The 24,698-nt window shown below is 47.5% G+C and overlaps 2 protein-coding genes across 2 annotated transcripts in view; one reads left to right on the plus strand and one right to left on the minus strand.

The window, feature by feature from the left end:
* Aldh2 (aldehyde dehydrogenase 2 family member) overlaps positions 1 to 23,311 on the minus strand; it is a 31,166-nt gene extending 7,855 nt beyond the window's left edge. The window contains exons 1-9 of the mRNA XM_004843781.4: positions 23,111 to 23,311; positions 9,490 to 9,594; positions 8,112 to 8,252; positions 6,878 to 6,957; positions 4,754 to 4,865; positions 4,142 to 4,270; positions 2,938 to 3,051; positions 1,368 to 1,470; positions 682 to 866 (exon numbers count right to left, since the gene is read on the minus strand). Of these exons, the coding sequence (XP_004843838.1) occupies positions 682 to 866; positions 1,368 to 1,470; positions 2,938 to 3,051; positions 4,142 to 4,270; positions 4,754 to 4,865; positions 6,878 to 6,957; positions 8,112 to 8,252; positions 9,490 to 9,594; positions 23,111 to 23,236 (1,095 nt within the window). The 5' untranslated portion in view covers positions 23,237 to 23,311. The remainder of the gene's footprint in view (positions 1 to 681; positions 867 to 1,367; positions 1,471 to 2,937; positions 3,052 to 4,141; positions 4,271 to 4,753; positions 4,866 to 6,877; positions 6,958 to 8,111; positions 8,253 to 9,489; positions 9,595 to 23,110) is intronic.
* Brap (BRCA1 associated protein) overlaps positions 1 to 24,698 on the plus strand; it is a 147,766-nt gene that overhangs the window by 20,988 nt on the left and 102,080 nt on the right. The gene's annotated exons all lie outside the window — the stretch shown is intronic.

The raw sequence follows: 24,698 nt of genomic DNA on the forward strand, positions 1-24,698 counted from the left end.
GGATTTAGCTCAGTGGTTTCGCCACCTGCTACGCAAGCTCAAGGACCTGAGTTCGATCCCTGGTACCAAAAAAATAAAAAATAAAAAATAAAATAAAACATAGAGGGAAGGACAAATTGGGAATGACTGTCAATGGGGGGATACAGGATTTATTTGGAGGCTGATAAATATGTTTTGGAATTAGTGGTGATGGTTGCTCAACTCTGTGAATACACTAAAAACCAATGAAGCATACACTTCAAATGGTGAATTTTATGGTATGTGAGTTATATCTCTATATAGCTGTTAAAAAAAAGAGAGGGCACACACCTACTGGGAGTCTGGGCAACTTAGAGACTTAATGAGACCCTGTCTCAAAATTTAAAAAAGGGGTAGTGCAGGGGGAACTCAGTGTGAAAGCCCTGGGTTCAACTCCCAATACCACAAATAAAAAAGAAAGAAAGAAATTAGGCCCATAACTTTGTCCCATGCAGAGGCCAGGGCTGTGGCTCCTCTACCAACATCCACGAGGCCTCCAGAGTATGAGAAAGAGACAGAAAACGGGGTCTCATGCTCAGCCAGTGGGGCATGTGGCGCAGTGAGCCTCAACCCCAGCCCTACCTGCCTCCAAACTGGATGCCATTTCTACTTGGCCATGCTGGCTCCAGACTCCCAGCCCCTCCCTGGAGCTGCCCAGCATACCTGCGGCCCCTGCTCTGTCTGGCTGTCAAAGGGGTTCCCAACTACCCGAGCCTTGGCCCGGGCAACACTTCGCTCCACAAACTCCTCATAAACGTTCTCCTGCACAAAGGTCCGGGAGCCGGCACAACAACACTGGCCCTGGTTGAAGAACAGGGCAAAGTGGGCCTGTTCCACGGCCCAGTCCACTGTGGGTTGGAGACAGGAATAGAAAAGCGACCATGAGAAGAGGTGACTAACCCTGGCCCTGTCACTCATCTCCCACGTAGCTATTCATGCCACTATCAGGGATGGTGCCTGCTGGTTGCCAGAACCTGGGCTTTAATAAGACAAGGCCATCTAGGGCCAGGGATTTAGCTCAGCGGTTCCTCTGCCTGCCTCAAAAGCACAAGGTCCCGAGTTCAATCCCCAGTACCAAAAAAAAAAAAAAAAAAAAGACAAGGTCATCTCTCCATTCCCAGAGCATGGGGACTGGATAGAGAAGGAAATCTCCTCTGGGAGGAAAGTCCAGGATGACAGCAGAGCGGCCTGCACTGACAGCATGTGGGGCACAGTGGCCTGGCCCAACCGAGTGGGTAAGGATGAGAGAGGAGAGGCTGTGGCCAGAACCGTGGGTCCCAATGCCAATCCCACTGGAGGCCTAAGGCTGCTGGAGAGAGCAAGATCACAACATGGACCGTGTAACTTACTATCGGCATCCGACATGATGATGTTGGGGCTCTTTCCCCCCAGCTCCAGTGTCACTTTCTTGAGGTTGCTGCTCCCCGCAGCCACCTGGATGAGTTGGCCAACCTGTGCGGATACAGAGACAAGCTCTCAGTGGAGGAAGAAAGAGCCAAATGCAGTGCAAAGATGTAGAACAGAGGACCCCTGAGTTGCACTAGATCACAAGAGCCCTGGAGAATTCACTCTGCATCTGTGCCCCAGCCCGAGCTCCTAGACCAGTGATGGTGAGATTTTCAGAGCTTTCAATGATACAAACAGTCTGCTGCAGCAGACATTGCAGAGGTTGCCACCACTGTCCTAGGCAGAATAACTGCACGCTGAGTGCCTCGTGCACACTGGGCCCTATGCCAAATGCTGTGTGTACATGAAGCCCAATCCCTGCAATGACCTTAGAGACAAATGTCACTCTTCCCCTTGATTTAGAAAAAGGAGCTGAGGCTCCAAGTGGCCAAGCCACAGGCCCACAATCACACAGCTGGTCAATGCAGGATCAGGACTCGCTCGGATTCAGATCTGCTTCCAAGCCTCCTTCCCAGCACACTTTGTGCTCCATGAGGGCAAAGACAGTGTGCTTCTCACCGACATCTTCCCAAAGCCTGGCCCTAAGCCTCCTGAGCGTATTTCTGGATTGAACACAAACATCCCCCTCAGGGAACCAGCCCCTCCGTGAGACTCCCAACATCACCTCTCAGCTTTAAATTAGGAGGTGGCCAAACCAAAGGGGGATTCTTAACGCCATCACTATGCGAAAGCTGCATGTATGACACTTTATTGCAGGTGGAACTGTTTGAAGATCACATTCATTACCCTATTCTCTGTCCCTCTTGAATCCATCAACATAGACATCTGAGAAAAAGCTCATCTCTAGAAGGAATTTTGTCCCTGCTCTCAAGGAGATTATGTTATGGAATCACCAGAGATGGAATTTATCTTTCTCTCTCCTCTCACCCACTCATCTATTCAATCACCTAGCACTTTCTCCAGGATAAGCTTTACCTCTCCCACCCTCACTCCAACCCTGGGGCGGGTGTGGTTCTTACTCCCACTTTAAATAGAGGCATTAGGCGGCCAAGTGACTTGCCCTAAGGTTACACAACAAGTAAATGCTGCTCAAACAGTAGTTGACACCAGAGCCCATTGTCTTCCCACTACAATGTCCCTATTGTCCCTACTGCAGATACTACCATCCTCATAAAGGAAATGAACAGAGCCTTACAGACGCTCTGAGAATGAACCATGTCATGAAGTGAAGGTCAGGATTTGAACTCGTGTCTTTCTGAGGCCCACAACGGCAGTGCTGCTCAAGAAGCCTAATGTGGCCAAGGTGGTCTGGCTTCCACTCCAGGCTTTATGAAGTCCACCAGTCCTAACCTCCAGTAGTACAGGGCCCTTGCTCAAGCTGCTCAGAGGCCAGTCCTGGTTTGGAGAAACCAACATATGGCACCCAGGTGCTCCTCCTGACTTAGCAGCCTCTGAGGACAGTGGGAACTTAAGCCTGCTACACTGCAAGCATGAAGCCCCAGGACAGCTTACCTCGGTGGACCCTGTGAATGCCACTTTATCCACGTCTTCATGGGAGGCGATGGCAGCCCCAGCCGTGGGGCCAAATCCAGGAACAATATTGACCACACCAGGAGGGAAGCCAGCCTGTAGGCAAAAGCCAGGGGGATACTGTGAGTCACTGTCCTGCTCCAAGGGCCTGGACAGGGAGAACACACTCTTCCCCAGACAGGCCAAGATAGTCTATGGGGACACAAGGGAACAGACACCAGCTTTTATGGGGCACAGAATCCAAAATGCTTTGGACAAGAAGCCTGTTTGTGGGGGTCCCTGTGGACAATTCATAATTCACTTAGGGCAACGGCTTTCTCTTTCTGTGTTTTGGGGTTTTTTGGGGGTTTTTTGTACTGGAGATTGAACCCAAGGCCTTCACACTGAACTACATCCTAAGCTCTTTTTTTCATTTGTATCTCTCGAATGACCAGTGGTATTGAACATTTTTTCATGTTTATTTGCTATGTCTACTTCTTTGAGAAATGTCTGTTTATTTCAGATGCTCATTTTTGGATTGGATCTTTAAATTTGGGAAGTCTGATTTTTTTAAGTTCTTTATATATTCTAGATAATAGACCTTTGTCTGAGGAACAGCTGGTAAAAATTTTTTTCTACATTGTGGGTTGTCTTTTCACGCTGTTGGTGGTTTCTCTTGCTGTGCAGAAGCTTTTTAATAAGAAGATATCCCACCTGTTGATTCTTTGTGCTAGTTCACGTGCAACTGAGGTTTTGTTCATGAAATCTTTTCCTAGGCCAGTGTCTTCAAGAGTTCTACCTAACTTCTTTTCCAGCTGGTTTAGTGTTTCTGTTTTAATATTTAGATCTTTAATCCATTTCAATTTTAGCTAAGCTCTTTTTTGATTTTCAGACAGGGTCTTGTTAAGGCACTAAATTGCCTCAGTTGGACTTGAACTTGCAGTCCTCCTGCCTTCATCTCCCAAAGTGCCAGGATTACAAGTGTGCACCACCACACCTGCTCAGTGGTTTTCACTCTTTAAAAGGTGATCTTGCCATGAAGCCCAATGTGGAAAAAGCAAGCAGGGAGCCCCTGTGGTTTAACATGGTAATGATGGGGTTCTGCAAACACCCATGTTTTGAGGCCCTGGACACCTCTCCTCAGAACTCCTCCAGAACAAGCCTGTGCAAAGGCATTTAAAGGTCAAGATAGAAACAAGCTACACACCTCCTTGATTAGGCTGGCCACATAGAGTGCAGTGAGAGGCGTCTGCTCAGCAACCTTCATCACAACCACATTTCCAGTCGCCAAGGCTGGGCCCAGTTTCCATGCTTGCATCAGGAGTGGGAAGTTCCACTGCACAAAACAACAGCCACCCCGAAACCCAAGCCCTCCTCAGAGAGCTACACTGAGGGGCAGGAAATGCTTCCCCAAGATCAGAGGCAGCACTGAGTCCTTTGAACCCCATGTGACCCCACACCTGCATCATAGGATTAAAATGGATGGACGAGGCCAGTAGTCAATGATGAAGACAGTGACTTGTATTCATCTGTGCTCTTAGGTGCTAGGCACCATGCTAAGCCTTAATCTGAAGCAGGCACTAATTTCCACTTTTCAGATGATTAAATGGAGGCTTAAGGGCATAAGTGACTTGCTCAAGGTCCCAAGTGCACAGGTGGCAGGGCTCGGACTTGAACTCAGGTTGGCTTGAGCTGTTCTCAGCCACCACCTGGCTGGATTCCTACACCCCCTACAGACCCTCTCCCTTTGCCATGAGCCTGCAGACACTGCCAAATCTCACCCCACCCCCTTGATGACCTCTGGAGGGCTGGCACTTACTGGAATGATCTGCCCACACACCCCCACGGGCTCATGGCGAGTGTAGCTGAAGAAGTCTCCATCAATTGGAATGGTTTTCCCATGGTACTTATCTGCCCAGCCGGCATAATACCTTTAAAAGAAGAAAATCCAAGCTTTTGTCAATGTCAGGGACCCCTGCAATCCCTGGCAGAAAGAAGAGATTCAAATTGGTCCAGGGGCATCTTCCTGATACCCACCCTCATTCTAGCTTTCTCCCTGAGAGATAGACCAGTGAATGACTGGTAGGGCACAATAAGCCACTGTATGTAAGTATCCTCAAAGCTTCAGAATTACCTGGGGTACTTGTAAAAAACACCAGATTCCATGAGCCCACTCCCCAACTATGCTCAGTCCAGCTATCTAGGGGAATCCAGGGGTTTGTTTGGTTTTCAGTACTGGGAATTGAAGCCAAGGCCTTTGTCCTGAGCTACACCCCCAGCTCTTTTTAAAAAATTGTTTATATTGAGACAGGGTCTCACTAAGTCACTAAATTGCCCAGATTGGGCTCAAACTTGCAGTCCTCCTGCCTCAGCTTCCTAGAGTGCTGGGAATACAGACATGTGCCACCATGCCTGGCTCAGAAAGGGTTTGTTTTGTTTTGGAGACAGTGTCTCCCTTTGTAGTTGTGGCTGGCCTTAAACTCATTATGTAGCCTAGGCCTCAAACTTGTGGGATTACAGGTATGTGCCAACACACCCAGCTTCAGAAAGTTTTTAATAAGCAAAAAAGAATAACACTAAAACTCGGGAAGAAGTGTGGTAAAGTCTGAGATTCACCAAGCTGCTCTGGGGTGCCCTTGTATCATTTCTCTATCTCAGTACCACTGACATCTAGGGTTTGAAAAGTTCTTGTTGTGGGGACTTATCTTGTGCACTGTGCATTGCAGGATGCTTAGCAGCATCCCTGGCCTCTCCCCACTAGAGGCTAGTAGCACCCCTCCCTTGCATTGTGGCAATCAAAAATGTCTGGAAAAAAAAAAAACAAAAAAAAAAGCCTGGAATTGCTCACTTTCCCCTGGGAGATGTGACAGCCCTGGCTGAGCACTCCTGTGGTGAAGGGTAACTCCTAGTTTTCCAGCACTACTTTCTCCTCAGCACCTCTGTCTACATATCAGAGAGGAGCAGCCACTGTTTGTACAAACAATGGCTTGTCCACCCTGCACACAGCTAGTCAGACTCAAAGGTGCCAATCATGGTCCCTCCCCCCATGTCTTGGATTTAGGATGAAGAATTACAGCTTGGTCAGGTGCCACGAGCAGCCAGGTTCCAGCACAAAGACTGGCCTGGGAAGAGGCCACGTGGAGGAGAGAACAGTGAAGCAAGGGGCCAGGGCGAGTGACACTCAAAGCCTCTTGTGGATTTGAGACCTGTGGGCTCTCTATTGTCTGTGCTGGGCTGAGTTTCTGTTACCTGCAACCCCAAGGGCTCTAATAAAGCTTCTATTCTTTTTTTTTTTTTTTTTAAAGCTTCTATTCTTGGCCATTAAGATATTTATGGTGAAACTAAACCCAAAGCTGGCCAGAGGAAAGAAATAATAGAAATGAGAGTAGAGAACTGAATAGAGAACAGAAAGAATCAACAAAACAGCTGATAAGCCTTTAGCTGGACTAAGAAACACAGAGAAGATGCAAATAACCAAAATCAAAATTGAAAGTGGAGGGCTGGGGATTTAGCTCAATGGTTCCGCCGCCTGCCTCACAAGTGCAAGGTCCCAAGTTTGATCCCCCATACCACCAAAAAAAAAAAAAAAAAAAAATGTTGAAAGTGGAGACACTACCAACCTTACAGAGATAGAAAAGGATTGAAAGAGAAAACGATGAACTACTGTGTACCAGCAAATTATGTAACCCAGATAAAATAGACAAGTTCCAATCGAGTAATGCGTAGATTATAGAAAGTGACTCAAGAAGAAAGAGAAAACATTTGTGACTAAGTTATAATTGTTGATTCTGAGAGATTTTCCCATGGGATAGAGTCTAAATGGAACTTCCTTCTCCAATTCCTGCGATCTTTTTACATTTCTGTAATTCTACTTCTACCTGCCAACATTGTTCCCTCCCTTTTGGCATAGCCAAAACAAAGAACAAGAAACCCAATCCCATACCGGATGCATTTCAAGACCATGTCCAAGTCCACCAGGTAGGAGATGACATAGGGCTTCCCATTGTCCAGGGTCTCCAAGGCCTGAGAAGAGAAATCCAGTTTAGCAAAGACATGTTGATGTAGGAACAAAATGGAGTAAATGGGCTGAGAAAAGGCATAGAGGCCTGGGCTAACACTGAACATCAAAGATATTTCAGAACCATAGCCCCACCTCTCCCAAGGCAGAGAGAAGATGGAAAGGGGACAGGCAGGATGAGATACCAACTTCTCACTCCCTCATTTCAGAGACATTTTTTTAGTTTCCAACCTTTGCCAAATCCAGGTGCTAGGAGTACAGAAATAAACATGGAGCTGACAGACCAAAGAGACAGTGAATAATGATGCAAATCATCCATGACACATGTTAAGAATCTACTGCACATGGTGAAAATGCTAAAAAGAAAAGACCAGACTGCCCAGCTCAGTCTTAGAAACACCTACCTAAGACTAAAACCTGAAGGACATGTAGGAGGCATCAGGTACAAATGGTAATGAAATGCACAGAACCCAGCCGGAGGGAACAGTGTGTGCAAAGGGCCTGGTGCTCAAAGAAGCCTGGCCATCAAGAACTCAAGGGGAGGGCCGGGGATTTAGCTCAGTGTTTCCGCCCTTTGCCTGGCAAGTGCAAGGACCCGAGTTCGATCCCCTGTACCAAAGAAAAAAAGAACTCAAGGGGAGGCTGGTGAGTGGAGCTCTGTGTTCTAGGGGCACAGGACATCAGCACTCGGGCAAAGGAGTCAGACCAGCAGGCTCTTGCAAATGACATGTAAAGGTTAGGAGCAGAGCACCGTGGTGTGATTTGCCTTCTGGAAGTTCACTCCAGCTCCTGTGTCCAGAATAGTGTGGATGGGAGAAGGGACTGTCTCCTGATTTCTTCTGCCTCTGTGGTCAAGAAGAGGGCCCAAGATACAAAGGGTCCAAGGGAAACATGACTATTTCTGGGGGTCACTCCCAGGAAGGCCTCGCCAACAAAGCTCCTCTCTCCTTAGTCTCTTTTCTTAGCCAAACCCACTGCATCAGGGATCGAGAGGCTCTTCTTACTGTGGCTCTTAGGGGTGCAGGGGTGTAGCACAATGGCAACCATCCTATGCCACTCTGATTGGTTAGGTGTCAGCAGTGTAGCCCCTGGCTGTGCATAGGATGCTGTGAGCTCCCTGGCCATGTGGAAAGGGAGGGCGAGAGGGCTGAGGACGCACTGCCAGATAGGTCCGGTCCCGCTCGATGAGATCAGCCAGGCGGTACAGCAGCCGGCCCCTTTCTGATGCATTTATGCGGCGCCAGGGCGAGCCCAGCTGGAAGGCGGCCCGGGCAGCCTTCACGGCCTTGTCCACGTCTTCCTGCAAAACACGCACAGGGCAGCTCAGACTTTCTCAGCATAAGCACTTCCAAATACTGCCCAACCCAATGCCAAGCCATGGGCAGGGCCGTCAGTACAGGCTTGCTCAGAAAAATGCCCTAAACAGTCCTTCCCAGCCCCCAGGGCTTGGTATGACTAGCACCAGGCTTCAGGACAGGGCTAGATCATGCACCTTCCTTTCTCTCCTTGCCAGGAGTCATGGTGGAAAGGAGAATCCTGACCATTTCTGCTTGTATAATTTTACTTCAAAAACCCCCAAAGAGGGGCAAAATATCCCTCAGAGTTTTGGGAGAAGAGGCACCCAGGGGTCTGCACTTAGAATTTGACCACTTTTCCCCACTCCCTAAGAAAGCAAGCCAGCAAAAGGAACCATTTCTTCTAAGATGCCTGGCATTCTCCAGAAAAATGCAAGCTTAACCCACTTCCCTTTCCTTGGAGAAGCAGTAAAATGCTAGCATCTTTCACATAGGGAGATATGAAGCAGGAGGCAGGGAACAGAGTTTTCACTTTACATTAAACACGTTTACCATCAGATGTTTTTCCAATAAACCAGAAAAATATTCATATTTGCTTTGAGCAAAAGATGCAAGGCTTTGTATATGAATGTAGAGGCTTGTCTTAAAGCAGAGGGCAGGAAATTTTCTTGAGCTATTTTTAATGCTTTTTCTATTGAAAATATTTTACTAAATCTAATTTTTAAGTTTTAAAAACACTATTACTGGGCCAGGGATTTAGCTCAGTGGTTCTGCCACCTGCCTTGCAAGTGTAAGATCCCGAGTTCAATCCCTGGTACCAAAAAAACAAACAAACAAAAAACTGTTACTTTTTTCAGTCCCTGTCATACATAATTCAACCTGACACCAGAACTATATCTCTGGAGACCCAAAGTCTACCCAACAAGATTCCACCCAGCTGTGCACTTCCCTTCTCTGACCTTCAACTTCCAGGTCTGTAAAGAAGACACTGGATTAGATGTTCCCCAAATGTACTTCCAAGTCTACAATTCCACACTATATGGATCACTGAATCCACTTACATTCTAAACATCTCTGTCTGTAGTAAAGACTTTCTGTTGATTCATTTACTCAACAATTTTAATTGGCTTTTTTAGGTTATGAAAGTAATATATGTACATGGTCAAGTGGCAACCATATAAAAACATATAAAAATTTAAAAATGAATGCAGTGCTGCCCTGAAGGAAGTCACCAGTTCTTACCTTGTTCCCTTCTGCTACCTGACAGATGACCTCCCCAGTGGATGGGTTGACTGTGGGGAACGTTTTCTTGCTGACTGCATCGTGCCATTCATTGTTTATGAAGATCTACAATGAGACAGAGATATATTTTCAGGACCAGCTTGCCACCAGCAATATAAAAAAATCAGAAACATGGGCTGGGGATTTAGCTCAGTGGTTCCGCCACCTGCCTGTCAAGCACAAGGTCCTGAGTTCCATCCCTGGTACCAAAAGAAAAAAAAAAAAATCAGAAACAAATAAGAAATACGAATCAATTGCTGTAGCCTCAGTGTTAAAAGCACAAGCCTTGGAGACCATCTAAGTGAGAATGTCCATGCTCCAAAGTGACTTTGGGTAAGTCATTTAACCTTATAGTACCTTGGTTTCTTTGCAAAATGAAGAGTGTTCCTTATATTCTAGTTATCTACTGCTGTGTAACCAATGACAAAAATTGGTGGTATAAGGGCTCTTGCAGGTAGCTGCAGTCCAAGGGCAGCTAGGGCCATAGGCACCTGGCTGGATGTGCAGGGTGGCTCTCTACTTGCCTATGTGGCACCACTAGGCTGCATGGTGGGTTCAGGCTGGTTCCCCTTCCATGTAGTAGCTAGCCTTGCCAGTGTGTCCCCAGAGAGCCAGGTGGAAGCTAACCAGCTTCCTAAGGTCTAGCTTCAGAAGTTGCATGGTTTCATTTCTGTCACCGAATTGTGTTGGTCACACAGTGAGTCACAGACCAAGTGCAGATTCACAGGCAGGGAAGAAAGCAACACCTTCTCCCTAGTAGAAGTAGCAAAACATTTTCAGCCATCCTTACTGTACTATGCTACCATCCAAGGTAGTGGAGAACTGGATTAGGTTATTCTTTTTGGGGGGGGGGGGGAGATAGGATCTTGATGTACAGTCCAGGCTGGCCTTGAACCCACTATGTAGCCCAGGCTGGCCTTGAACTCATAGTGATCTTCCTGTCTCATCCTCCCCAGTGCTGAGATTATAGGAGTGTGCCACCACGCCTGGCTGGGTTAGGTTATTCTTTCACCCTTTGGCTACTGAGTGAGTACCTGCCACAGGTGGGCACTTTTCAAGGGCTGAGGGCACAATGGAGACCGCCCAACAAAAGACTCTTGTGGTGCTTGTGGGAGGTGGTCGGATTATGTGGGTTTGTAGCTGACTTGCTGTTAGGAGGTAGGGCCTGCTTGGAAGAGGCTGGGCACTGAGGGCGTGGCCCAGAAGGGTACATCTCCCTCCCCAGCTCCTCCCCCTTGTTCTCTGCTTCCTGGATGCCACAAAGCAAGCAACTTTCCTCCAGACTCTTGCTGTGCTGCTCTGCTTTGGAGCCAGTAGACTATGTTCTGAAACCTCTACAATCTGTGAGCCAAAATAAATCTCTCTTTCTTTTCTTTTTTTTTTTTGGTACCAGGGATTGAACTCGGGTCCTTACCCTTGCGCAGCAGGTGGTGAAACCACTGAGCTAAATCCCCGGCCCCTCTTCCTTTTAAGTTGTGGGTATCAGGTGTTGTGTCTCAGCAACAAGAAAAGTGACTAAGACAACCATGCTTTCATGGTGCTGTTGTTCCAGCTGGCACAGACAATAAAATAGCAATCAAATACACATGATGCCCTCAGATTTAAGTGTTAAGTGTGAGGGGGAAAAACAGGGTCCAGAGAGAGTGACTAAGTGAAGGGGATGGAATACACCCAGGATGGCCATGGAGGGCCTCCTTGAAGAGATCTCTGCCTGGAGTCCTGAATGGTGTAAAAGAGTAAGCCACACACAGAGTGAGAGGATGAACACTACAGGCAATAGGAATAGCAAGTGTAAGGCCCTGACGCAGGAATGAACTGGATACAAAGTAAAGGCAGCCAGGGTTATTGGTGAACCAGGAAGGAACAGGAGATGGCTCAGAGTGGAGGGCAGGTCCTGTGAAACCCTGGCTCATAATTAGGCATCTGGCTTGTAATAGGGACTAGGCCATCACTGTGGCTGCTGTTGGACTAATAGTGACCAAGCCACATCTGGGGAAAGACCTCATTGCTCAGGAGGTCAGCATCAGGGAGGTGACTCAGAGAAAGGGTCCTTATCAAAGCTGGCTACTTACTAAATACCAGAGTTTGCTCTCTGCTACCTAATAGCCTGACAATAGACTGAGGAGAGCACAGAGATCTCCCAGCCTGCTACTCCCTTCAGGCTTGGGATTAGAACCTGGTCTCAAAGGAGGGTCCACAGTCACTTCACCAAGCAAAGGCCACAGGTGAGATGAGGGCTGCCTGCCATCCTCAAGTGGTCTCTTTGGTTTGGGTGGCTCCGGGCCTGGGATCCCAGGGAGTCATCTACAGCCACCCAGGGGCAGCTGTGGCCTTTACTAAGACCAAGCCACCAAGCAGAGCCTGGAGCTTGGCTCCCACTAGGGCCCAGGGAGGGTGGCCAGTCTCAGTGAGCAAGAACAAAGGTTCAAGGGAAGAATCCAGATGAATGGGACGCTCTTGCTCCTAGTTTGTCACAGGGGCAAGGCCTTCCCCTCTCCTCCCTTCCTCATCCACAGAGTAGGGGACCACCAGTGTACACCCTTCACAGAGTGGCATTCTCAGATCCAAGGGCTTGTCTCCAGCCTAGCACAATGCTGTGCCGCTGACAGGGTGGTGACGGGAAGGAGTGGTCAGGGAAGGGACTGCTGAAATTTGGTCTCTCCACCCAGTCCCTAAGCCACCATGGCAGCTGATACACAGCTGTGCACAGTACAAGGCTCTGGGGATCTGGCAGGAGAACTGGGTAAACATTACCTAGGTTTTTGGAACTAAGTTTTTACGGTTTCATTTGAGTCAGTCAATTATTAACCTTTAGAGAAATGATACCTGTCTTCTTTCCCACGAGGGCGAGCAGTCTCCAGCACGACACTGGGTGAGGCAAGAAGGGCTCAAATTCAAAGCCAGGCCAACCACTGGCCTCTGACCTCCAGGCCTCAGTGCCAGCCGCCTTGGGCCTTGGCCATGCCTGGGTGGGTCCAAGCTTCCTCTGGGCATTGCAGCGAGGAGGGAAGCGAGGGGCAGCTGAGCATCTGTGCAGCATGCGGAGGGTCTGGTGACACTGGCAGGCAGGCATGGCCGCTGGCTGAGCTTCTGCTTCCACCTTCACCCACCATGTGCTCAGGGCTCCCACCACCAGCAGCTGCTACACAGCAAAGCACTGGAGCAGCAGGTTGGGGACAGGCACGCTCAGGGAAAGCAAATGCTCAGCCACCTGCAGGTCAAGGAACCAATAACACAAGCTGCTCACTCTGTGGCAGCCCCTATACTGGGAGTTCTATGTGCTTGGCTCTTTCCCATGTCAACCTCACGGCAAACCTGAAAGCAGACTTCGTCTTCTTGACTTCCCAGAGGAAGACACTGGGGCACAGCAGAGGCCAGCCATTTGTTCAAGGTCACACAGCAGTGAAAGCACAGCCAGGATTTGAATGCAGGACTCTACAGTGTGTACTCTTTCCCAACTCCAACCCTAGCCTCCCGTTAGTGTTGTGGCAAAGTGGGAGTCGAAATGATCTTTCAGGGACCAGGAGAGTTGGGTAAAATAAGAAAGAAGTGTACTGCCAGGCAATGGCCAGTCTCAGGAAACAAGTCCTTATAGACTGACCATGAGTTAAGAAAGTTTCTCCTTTATATATCGTTTACAGAGTAAGAAGTTCAAGTCGTGGTTACACAGCTGTGTGGCAAGACAGCAAGGGACCTTTTCATAGCTTCAAGGTTGGGGGCTTACATAAACAGTTTCAAGGCTGTTCTCTTATCTTTCTGGAAATAGGCTGCCTCATCTGAGGGGAAAGGCTCACCTGGTGTTTTTTAAAGCAGGGACAAGTTGACACAGACAAGGTTTTGCAATAGCTCACACAAAGCACAAAAACAACATATTTCTCCTATATTGTTATTATTATTGTGAAGCTGACATACAGTTCATGGACAGATGTGCTACAGTAATTATTCATTTCAAGTTATGTTTAGCAGCTCCTTCCACTTCATTAGGGCTCAGGTCTGCTTTCAAGAAAGCTAGAACTCTCTTGTTCCCAAATCTCCACCTCGATAGTTTACTCACTGCTACACCCCACTTTTATGTTGCATGTCATAAAAAGCACCAACCTCCAAGCCAGACAGACTGGGCTCTGAATCCTGACTCTGCTCCTCAGAAATGGGAGCCTCAGCAAAACCCTTCCCTTCCCAACTGCTTCCTCCAGTATTACTGGGGGCAGCATGAGGACTAAGTGCAATAAGGGGTGCACAGTTGCCAGGCCAGGACCTAGCTACAGCACCATCACTCCAGACCCTTCGGCTCTTGGGCTACGGATACTTAGCAGCTAGGGTCAGGTCTGCCACATTTGTGTTGCTCCCTGGCCAACAGCACCCTAAACTAGCTTGTTCTGAAAAGGTTTTCGCTATTTTGCAAAGACCCGGAAGAAGGGAAGAGGAGGGCCTGCCAGGTTCGATGTTCACTGGCCTCACCCCCTCCCTTTGATACAGATTATGGCTCTGAACAGTCACTCCCTGGCCATGTGCTTCTCCAAGCCCTGAATTTGCTGCATCATTCTTCATGGGTGAAACTGGTTCAGTTTTCAACAATCTGCCCTCCCTTCTGAGCTGATGAGATAAACTGAGCATTGCCCAGCAGGATCCTGACAACTGCTCTGGCTTGGAGACTTAGTGGCCTCCATCCTGGCAAAGGGGCTAAGCAGGAACTTTCTCACACTGAGCTGTCACAGCTCTGCTTCCAGCAACATCTTAAAAAACACAAGACCAGAGTCCAGGCCAAATACTTTAAAACCTCCTGGCTCCAAACCAAGCCTAACTTGCATAACACTCTAAATATGATTAGCTCTGGTGTGTGTGTGTGGCGGGGTGCTTCTAGCTCACATTTCCTCTTTCTGGTTTCTAGAAGCAGAGCCAGGTCAGGAGTTGGCTTTTTCAATCTGGTCCGTTGGTAAAATGCATAGAATGTTTCCATCAAGATCCTCTCATTTCATTCTGTAAATGAAATGATCCTCCCATGTCATTCTGTAAAGGCTGGACTCTCTCCATGTGTTCCATAAGCCTTAACTGGGTGCCACTGCCAGGCCAGCCATGGAGTAAAATGGCCAAGTCCTGGCTCCTGGGAGCTAAGAGGGGGGACACAGTAAACAAGCAAACCCAGGAAGGAGTGGGGTGCACAGGCTGTGGCACCAGGGAGGGATGGCTCACAGACCAGGACCAGGCTCAAATGGTGCCATTTAGGGGGGACCTGAAGCAGCAGGAAGTGCTTGGGGACAGAAGGAAATGAGAGGGCCCATCTAGCTGCAGTGTATGATAAGGGGGGCGGGGCTTGATTCTACTTGCCTTGTGCCAGGATCTGGGCTTGCTGCTGGGGGTCCAATGTCCACTCTAAGTGGGGAGAGCAGGCTTCCTATTGGGGAAACTCGCTTTCCCAAGGTCAGTTTACTTTGAATTTACTCCCTAGGCAGATCTACCATACTAAGTAACAGATCCCTCAGTACAGATGGATCACAGTTTGCTTAACCACTTCTCATGAGTGTGCTTCTAGAACAAGCGCTCCCTATTCTCAAGATGCTGCTGTGGCCAGTGTCCCTTTATGTGCACGTTAGTAAACTTGGGGCAGATTACTGTGTAAAAATCAGAATTGCTGAGTTAGAGGATACCATGATCCTTCACTGCCTGGGGTGTCTTGTTTCTCAGGCCCAGCAAATTATAGATTATGACATGAAAATGGAGGCCAGGTGCAGTAGCGGTGGCCTGGGGACAGGGGAAGGTTAAATTATGCTCAGTAACTGATTTAAAGAGGTAGGACACTTTCTAGAAAGATCTCAGTGCGAGCTTTGATGCATAAAATAAGGGATGTTACCTGGGAAATCCATGTTCCTGAATAGCTTATTTTCCCCAAAGAGTGAGCAGGTAAATGAGGTGGCTTTCTTGTGTGGGGTGATTCTTAATATTTGCTCTTTAAGTTAACAAAAGCAAAGCTGTCTGCTACATGGCAAGATCCCAGGGGGTAAAGTTCAAGATAAAAATGGAATACCACATATCATCCAGACCTCTGGGTTAATCTGGGGCTGAGACCAAGGGCAGCCATCTCCCCAGACTTGCTAGAGACATTCTAGCACCCGACCCCACCCCACCCCTCCTTTCCCCTAGTGGAATGGTTCTGTATTCTTGGATTTTCACCACTTCAGGGTGGAAGGGTTAATTCTACTTTGGACTGTTTGCCAGGAAGGTGCAGTTTAACTTTATCCATGTGCTTATGAATTGGCAACCTCTATCTTGCTGTGATCACCTGCCCCTGGCCAATTTCACCACCTCCTATGTGTCCCCACATTCCTGTTCTGTAATCTCCCAAATACAATGTTCAAAAAATATGGTGAATGGTTAAACTTAAAAAAAAAAAAACCCTTTATTAAAGTAAAAGACACACTGCCACTAATCCCCCTCAAGGTACACCCCCTTGCTTTGAACATACTTATCCCATTGTTCCTGCCACTTTTTGAAGCAGTTCTGTAAGGCCTCTTTTTTTTTTTGGTACTGGGGATTGAACTCCAGTCCTTGCGCTTGAGCAGCAGGTGGCAAAACCACTGAGCTAAATCCCCGGCCCTGTAAGCCCTCTTTTGTGAGTGTCTTCAGTTGCTTTGTTATAGCTGTCTCAGTGTCCAAAATCAATGGAAAACATTTACTTTTCATGGTCATTTTGACTTTGAGGAAGAACTAGAAGTCACACAGTGCCAGATCCAGTGAATAAGGTGGATGAGAACACACTGTAATGTTTTTACAAGTCTGGTTTTCTGTTGGATGACGCTTGGCAGCAGCATTCACTGTATTTTTCTATCATGCTCATAAAGACACGAAGAGTGCTTCAGAAAGTGGCAAGAATGCTGAAATAAGTGTGTTTAAAGCAAGGAGGGGTATTTGGGGGGGGGGCTAAGGGGAATGTGCCTTTCACTGTAATAAATTTTTAATAATTTCAACATTCACCTTATATTTTTATCATACCGTGTACTTTGAAATAAAACTTTATAGGTAGAAACACTGGGATACATTAAGGTATCCTTTTTCTGGCTCTGGATTGCAAATCTGTAAACATTGTTTCATAAATGGCAACCATTTATGCATTCAGTAACTATTTACTGAACAGCAAATCTGTGACAAGTTTGCTAGGTACTGGGAATACAAATAGGAATAACACACCCACTGATACCTTCCTTTCCTGAGGGTGGTTTTTGTGTTTGTTTTTGTTTTGGGGACTGGGGCTCAAACTCCGGTGAACTCTGGTCCTTGCACTTACGAGGCAAGCAGCGAAACCACTGAGCTAAATCCCTGGCCCAATACCTTCCTTTCCTTTCTCTTTCCTTCCTTTCTTTCTTTCTTTGTACTATGAAATGAACCTAGGACTCTCCCACTGAAATATATCCCTAGCTCTTTTATTTTTAGGCAGGGTCTCACTAAGTCACTAAGTTACCCACTCTGGTCTTGAGCTTGTGATCTTTGTGCCTCAGCCTCCCAGAGTGCTGGAATTACAGATGTGTACCATCATGCCCAGCTTGACTCCTCTCTGATTTCAAATATTCAATCTATTTGTTCCTTATTTACACCCTTATCTGACCAACAGGGTCTGGTCACGATACAGCACAGCTTGGGCCTAAGGGTGCGGGTGTCTGAGTTGGGCAGAGCTCAGTGTAAAGCCTGGTTTCAAACTCAGAATTCACTGTGAATTTGACCTCCCTGAGCCTAAGGTTTTTTTACCTCCAAGATAAGAACACCAATAATACCTGGCTTCTAGAGTTGCAAGTGGGGTGAAAAGTGAAAATGGAGGTTAAAGTTCTCAGCATTAGGCCTGATAAGCAATAAGTGATTAATAACTATAATTAGATCAAGAAATGTATACAAATGTCCATAGCACATATATTCTGGCCTCAAGTTGACCTCAACACCACAGGCATTATAGCCACTTACCTGTAACTCTAGTGTCCCACAGATCCTGTGCCGCAGGGAGTGCTGCACACCACTTGTGACCTCTGCTAAGAAACTGTTACTAGAAGCAGAAGTAACCAAGGCAGGGCTCCATGAAACCCACAGTTCTCTGGGTTGCCTAAACTACTTCTACAGAAGTTCTTGAAACTCCCAGACAAGCAGGAAACCAGGGCAATGTAGGGTAACAGTTCATGTAACAGTAGCACGAAGTCCCTCCAAACCTCTGCTTAGCTTAACAAAAGTTTTTGCTCATTCTGTTCCAATCTCCCAGGAAAACCAGGAAGATCAAGTTGCCACTCTGTGTACCTATTAACAGTGATTATCTGCACAGGTGTGATATTGGTGGTTTGATTTTTTAAAATATTTGCCCACAGCATAATCAACTTTAAACAAACAAAATACTTAAGCCAAAGTCCCTCTTCATCACTCTGCACAGGCCAGTTCCCTACCCAACCCTGCATACTTGGGCAGCCACCACCCTCATATCAAAGAATGTTTCCCTCCTGTACATTCTGACACATTTTATATGGAGATAGGTCTATCTATGTTCAATATAAAGTTTTGTTTAGCACAGTTTTCTGTTTGTTTTGGGGGTGTTTTTTTGAGACAGGGTCTTGCTAATTGCCCAGGCTGGGCTTAAATTTGCAATCCTCCTGCCTCACCTTCCCAAGTAGCTTGGCTGTTAAGTAGTTTTAATTGGTTTCATCCTGTCAAATGTATAGGGTGCAGGACATTTTCCCCCTTGAAACATTGTTTTTGAGATCTATTAGTCATACACATCCAGCTAATTCTTTATTTGTTTTTTTGCAGTGCTAGGGATTGAACCCACAAGCTTCACTGAGATACATGAACTACATCCTTAGAAATTTTATTCCTGCCTCTGGCAAAAGCTCCGGTTTTTCCACATCAGTAGATACTGTGGAAGAATAGCGTTGTTAATTATCCAGGAAAAACTGAGCATTTTTTTTTTTTTTTTTTTGGTACGAGGGACTGGGGATCAAACTCGGGTCCTTGCGCTTGCACAGCAGGCGGCGAAACCACTGAGCTAAATCCCCCACCCTTCTCCTCAGTATCTTAAAGATGGGTACAGTTACACATGACTCTCTTTAGGGTTGTCATCAAAGTCCAGACTGTCATTGTAGGTATAACTCTGGTAGCCTTTGGATGCATAGTAGGCAATGTGCAGGTGGTAAAATCCCAGCAGGACCACCAGAATGCCAATGATCAGGCTGGGAACAGCTTGGTCCCCCTCCCCCATGTAGCCCGACAGCAGGAAGGAGCCTATGATAATAAGAAAGGTGCTGATCAAAAACAGCACACTGTGGGGCTGGGGGTTTAGGTTAGTGGTTCCACGGCCTGCCTCACAGGCGCAAGGACACGAATTCCATCCCTGGTCCAAAAATCCCCCCACAAAACAGCACAGTGGAAAGTGCAGTGGCCTTGTGAAGGATCTTAGGAGAGTATTTCTTAACCTTTAATAAACTGGATCTCGTGACATCAGGAAAGAAGGAAGATTCCCACAGTCTGCTGAAGTTTCTCCTTGAAGGTTAAGGTAGCCATCGTCTGTGCTGGAATATCTTGCTTTATTGCTGGGGATTCCAGTAACCAGGCTGGTACAAGACAGGTGCAGTGGAGACACTGAATGCTGCATGGCACTGCCTCCTAACTGCTCCCTAGACCCACCAATGCATGCTAGAAGTTTCCAGTCCTATTTCTCATTTTTTATTTTGAGATAGGGTATCATTAAATCACTAAATTGTCCAGACACTGCTTGAACTCGTGATCCTCTTGTCTTGGCCTCTTAGAGGCCTGGGATTACAAGTGTGTGCCACCATACCTGGCTCTAGCTAATTCTTTATAATTGCTGCATTCCTTCCTGTAACTGTAATAGAGGTTGTTTCTCTATTTCCTTAAAGAGAACAAACTGGATTTTTTTTTTTTTTGGTACCAGGGATTGAACTCAGTACCTTGAACCACTGAGCTAAATCCCTGGCCCTGGATTATTCCTTAAATTGCTACTAATATAACCTATCTTGCAATAAACTAGGCAGGGCTTATGTATCTTCCCAGTGAATGTCCAGCAGGTTAACTTCTTAGGTAATGCCTCACTTTTTGCACTGAGTTTGTATTACTATAGTAATCAGAGAAGTTTGTATAGGAAGATCTTTTCTTAATTCCCTTTTCATCAGTTGTCTTTTTAGTTCCTGAGCACTGTGGTCAAGAAGCTAAGAATAAAGATGACAACTGAATTCATTCAACTCCTATCCAACTTTACCACGGCCTAGTTCACTTACAAACACATCAGCACTCACATAAAATAGAGTTTTACCATATTATATTGTCAGCTCACAGCAGCACTATTATCCCCATTCATATTCAAGGCCAAATAAGGATGCTTCAGTAGCCATGCGCCACTGCTAAGGGCTATACAAGATGACCCCACTTCATCCTCACAGCAACCCTATAATGCAGATGGGATTTGTACCCATATTACAGATGTGGCAGCTGAGTTAGAGAGTCCACCCCTGCACACACTTCTTCTCTTTGCTGCTTTATTTTCCTCTATTACACTGATCACCTCAGGCCATGCCATGCATTTGACTTATGTATTTGTCTCCACTTGACAGGATTCAAGCTTCCCACGGGCAAGGATTCTTTTGTTCACTGGGACTGAGGGTGCTCAGAAAGTGCCCTTTCAAAGAATGAACCTCCCTCCAAATTCTCATCGATTAGTAAGTGGCAGGCAGTCTAAATCAAGAGGGCAACATGTCTCATGTTCTTTTTTTTTTTCTTCGGTCCTGGGGATCAAACTCTAGACCTTGCGCTTCCGAGGCAGGCACAGTGCCACTGAGCTAAATCCCTGGCCCTTGTGTTCTTTTCATTACTGACAAATATGAATTAGTAACAGGGAAGATGAACTCTCTGGTGTGTGAGTTCTTTCCAGATCTTAATTATTCTCCACATCAAGGAGAAAACAGGAATTTTTAAAAAAAGAAAAAAAATCAGTCTCATTGACAGAGGTGTGTCCCTGAAATGAACAAGGATAAGAAATGTCCTCAGAAGCTGAGGAAAGAAGTCACCTAAAATCTCCCTTGTCCACCCAAGATGTATACCCACCCTCTGGCCCCACCCAGGACAAGAAGCGGCAAGAGGACACCAGGAAGGTGGACCAAACCACCCCATTCCACCTCTGCTTGTTGTGTGGGAAGAAGACCTATGGCCTCCCCCAGGTATGGAGAGTCACATGTCCCTGAGTGTCCATAACCCCTTGCAAGCAAACCCAGTGCTGCAAAAACAACATGAAAGCAATCCTAGCAGATCCATCCCAGTTCACTGAACTTCAAGGCACCAATAGGGCACCAGGAAAATATCCAGGAATATGATCTGGTTTGCACCCAGAGTCTCTGGTAAGAGTCTTGGCATTGGTGGCAGCAGAGTTTGCAACAAGAACAGTCCAAGAATCAACCAAGGAGTTCCTAGATCCAGCCAAGGAGCCAGAGCCAGTTCCAGTACATTACTGCCAGAGTGAAGGGCTTTGGGTTCTTCTGAAAGCTTACACTGACTCAGGAAGATAATCCAGATACACTGTTTATCAAGACAGAGATAAGTGGCAGTGGGTGTCCTAGCTTTCTCTCCCACACACATTAACTCTGAGAGGAAGGGCCATAGGCCAGCCAGAGTTTTAAGTCTGTACTCTGTATTTTGTACAGAGAACATGTGCTACTTTTATGATCTCAAAAAATCTTTTAAAGGAGCCACAGGGAGAATTTGGTCCACTCCCCCTCCCTATACCCTCAGACTAAATGTGGACAATAAGCCTCATGTATCAACCAGACAAGGGTGCACGTTAGGACCCAGCTGCCTCACTGCCACATGAGCACAAAGGCTGAAGAGGTTGATCAGATCAAGTCCTCCAAGGCAAGCCCACCTCTCCTTGGGAACACCTCTGCTTGATCATTTTGATGTTCAGCTCTTCCAAGGCCGAATGCCTCAGTTAAGCAGCCCCTCAAGGGAGCAACAGCCACTGCACTTTTGGCTTGTGTTACATAAAGGACGTTTTGTTTTGTTTTTGTAACATTCAAAGCACTGATGTGCTTTTCCCATTACTTATATGAGATCTGGAGCCAGAGCAGGTGCTTTGCTAAAAGCCAAGAGCCTGCCTAGTGCATCCTGGTTATTTGTGGTCCCTTTATTCCCACCCAGAGTTGCAACATACCATGAAATGTTCTGGTTAAAGGCTTACTCTTGGGAGCCTAGATGTGAATCCCAACTTAGCCAGTGACTTGGGTCTTTGGGCAAGTCACTAAACCTCTTTGTGACTCAGTCTCTTCAACTACAAAATGGAGATAATTACAAAACCTTCCTTACAGGACTACTGTAAAAATTAAAGACAAAACAGGAAATGGTAACAGGTCCACACGCTGTGCAGAGGAAGGCTATTATTAACTAGGAAGCACCTGCATGAGGCCCTGCATGTGTAAGACCCTTCTTATCCCTCTGAACGCCTTCCCATTTTACCGAAGAAACTAGAGGCCAAAAGACAGCAGCCAACTCCCACTTGTTGCACAAACAAAACGAACACTTTCATAATCAGTTTCCCTTTGTGTGAATCCAGAACTTCACCCAACTTGAAAGATCAATGAAAAAATATTCTACTTGCTTTTTTTTTTTTTGGTACCAGGGATCTAATTCCGGTCCTTGCGCTTTCAAGGCAGGCGGCGGCGGAACCACTGAGCTAAATCCCTGGCCCTGAAAAAATAATCTGAAGTCCTGGTTGGGCAAGAAATCGGTCACTGGGAATCCGTCTGATCGTGGAGGGTCCCTCCTTAGTTTGGCCAAAGACACCTCCTTGGTGGGGGCAGACACCTCGTGGGAATCCTCCACACTTTCCCCATTTCCTGCGCCTAGCTTTTCCTTTTTTGTTTGTTTGTTTGGTACCGGGGATCGAACTCGAGACCTTGCGCTTTCGAGGCAGGTGGCGGAACCACTGAGCTAAATTCCCGGCCCCTTAGCTTTTCCTTTTGAACTGCCGAGGACCCAGCTTGCGTGAATCAAGGGTAAAAGAGATCACCAAGAAAAAGAAAAGTTCCTGCAAAGATGGACGGAGGTGGACGCGTCTTCTGGTCGGTGACGGTGGGGACCCTGCGCAGACGCAGCGACACTAAGAGCCAGAAAGTTTAGGGCCATGAAGATGGGGCAATCGAAACGGAACGCCGAGAGCAGCTGGATGAAGCTGAATTAGGAGCCCAATTCTCAGAGGAATAAATGGGACAAAGACTGTCAGAGGCGAAGAGGACAAAATGCTCGCAGGACGGGGAGAGAAAGATAAGCGCAAAGATCAACCTCAGGGGCTTAGAGATTGATGGAGCGCTTGCCCAACACGCACAAGGCCGCCTGGGTTCAATCCCCAGCATCGAAAAGCAAATCAACCAGATTACTTGAATTGTTACAATTCAAAACACTAAAATATACTTATGGGGGAGTCAACCACAGCGAACCTTTTGGGTACTCTGGGTAAAGTGAGGCCCACAGCGCCCCAGGGCTTTCCCATACGGGAAGTTCCCTCCCTCCGAGGGGCCTGCGGGGACCCGGGCCCGAGGACAAAGCGGGGTCTCACCTGGTTATAGAAGACCTCAGGCTGCTGGTTGGGGGTCGGGATTGCCTGGGCGGCCCCAACGGACAACAAGCGGCAGCCAAGGCGGGGCCCAAGGTCGGCGGCGGCGACCGCGGCGGCGCGCAACATTTTGCTGTGAAGAAGGCTGGAGGACCGGCTGCGGCGGAGGGCGCGGGCGCGGGCGCAAGTGCGGGGTGCGGGCGGAGTCTCGGCGCCCACCACTTCTCCCCGCCCCGCCTCGCCCTGCGCGCCCGCCAATGGGCAGGAGGGGGCGGGCCCGGGGCGGGACAGTCACCTCCCCACCGTGGAGCAAGTGTGGGGCGGGGAGTGCCGGCGCCCCGGCCCTTTGCGGGAGGCCATCCTCAACCCCGAGTGGCAGAAGAACCGGACCTCGAGAATTTAGCATGCCTTGGTTGAACCCCTAATGTGCGCCCGCCCAAATTTCCCGGGGTTGATACTCTGGTGGAAGACATCAGCCCTAAAATCAAACAGGAGGTCATTTCAGACGGTGATAAGGGCTATGAAGGACATGAAAAGGGTTGGAAATTGGGTGGGGGCGGAGAAGATTGTTTTTAAATACGTGAAGAAATAGGGTTGGGATGTACAAAAGGGTTGGGGATGTAGCGGGGGGGGGGGGGAGGTAAGGGGGCCAGAAAGAAACCTCACAAGTTAGACCTGAATGAGAAGTAGGAATCTTGTAAATGTCTAAGGGAGTGGGTAGGGGAGACAGCAAGTGCAGAGACCCTGAGATAGGGCCACCAAACGTTAGAGAAGTGCCAAGAATGCCAGGGGAACTGGGGAGAGTGATGGGAAGTGGATGAGAGGCGGGCCTGGCCAGAGCAAGGAGGGGCTTGGAGGCCGAGGTGCTTAGAACTGGATAACTAGGTTACTTCTGCCTCTGGTGGTTTCACATCTGCCAAGAAGAGACAGGATAGCGGGTGTGGAAGTAAGGAATGTGCATATACTTTTATGCCAGGGACATCCCAAAACTGGACATGCAGGAAGGAATGAGAGAACATTGGCTAGGAAGGGCCATGATGACCCAGTCACATACGCACATTTCAACCAGATAAATGGCAGCAAAAGCTCAAGAAGGAGGTGAAGAACTGGGCTGTGCAAAGCAAGGTGTTTGGCACAGAGAAAGGAATGGTTAGGGCCACGGCTAGACAAGTGTCCAAGGAGCTCTTTGAGGCTGGAGCCCCTAGAACAGGCCCAAGGGGTTGGCCAAGTTCTACTTACAAAGTAGCAGGCTTAAGTGTTGATCCAGGGGTAAGGGAGACTAACAGTGTGTGTAAGTGCATGTGCGTGGGGGGCTTTGTCTTTCTTTATTTTAAAGAGCCAGTCTATCTGGCTGGGCATGGGAGTACATGGCTGTCATCCCTGCTACTTCAGAGGTGGAGACAGGAGGATTGCAAGTTCAAGGCCAGCCTAGATAATTTAGTGAGGTCATGTCTCAAAATTTTAAAAAAGAAAAATGGGCTGGAGATTTTGCTCAGTGATTCCACCGCCTGCCTCAAAAGTGCAAGAACCCAAGTTCAATCCCCGGTACCATAAAAAAAAAAAAAAGAACAATCATAGAACTTCTGTAAGA

The sequence above is a fragment of the Heterocephalus glaber genome, unplaced genomic scaffold (genome assembly GCF_053883595.1).
Source record: "Heterocephalus glaber isolate CG9 unplaced genomic scaffold, H.glaber_assembly_v1.0 deba00001687, whole genome shotgun sequence".
NCBI lineage: Eukaryota > Metazoa > Chordata > Mammalia > Rodentia > Bathyergidae > Heterocephalus > Heterocephalus glaber.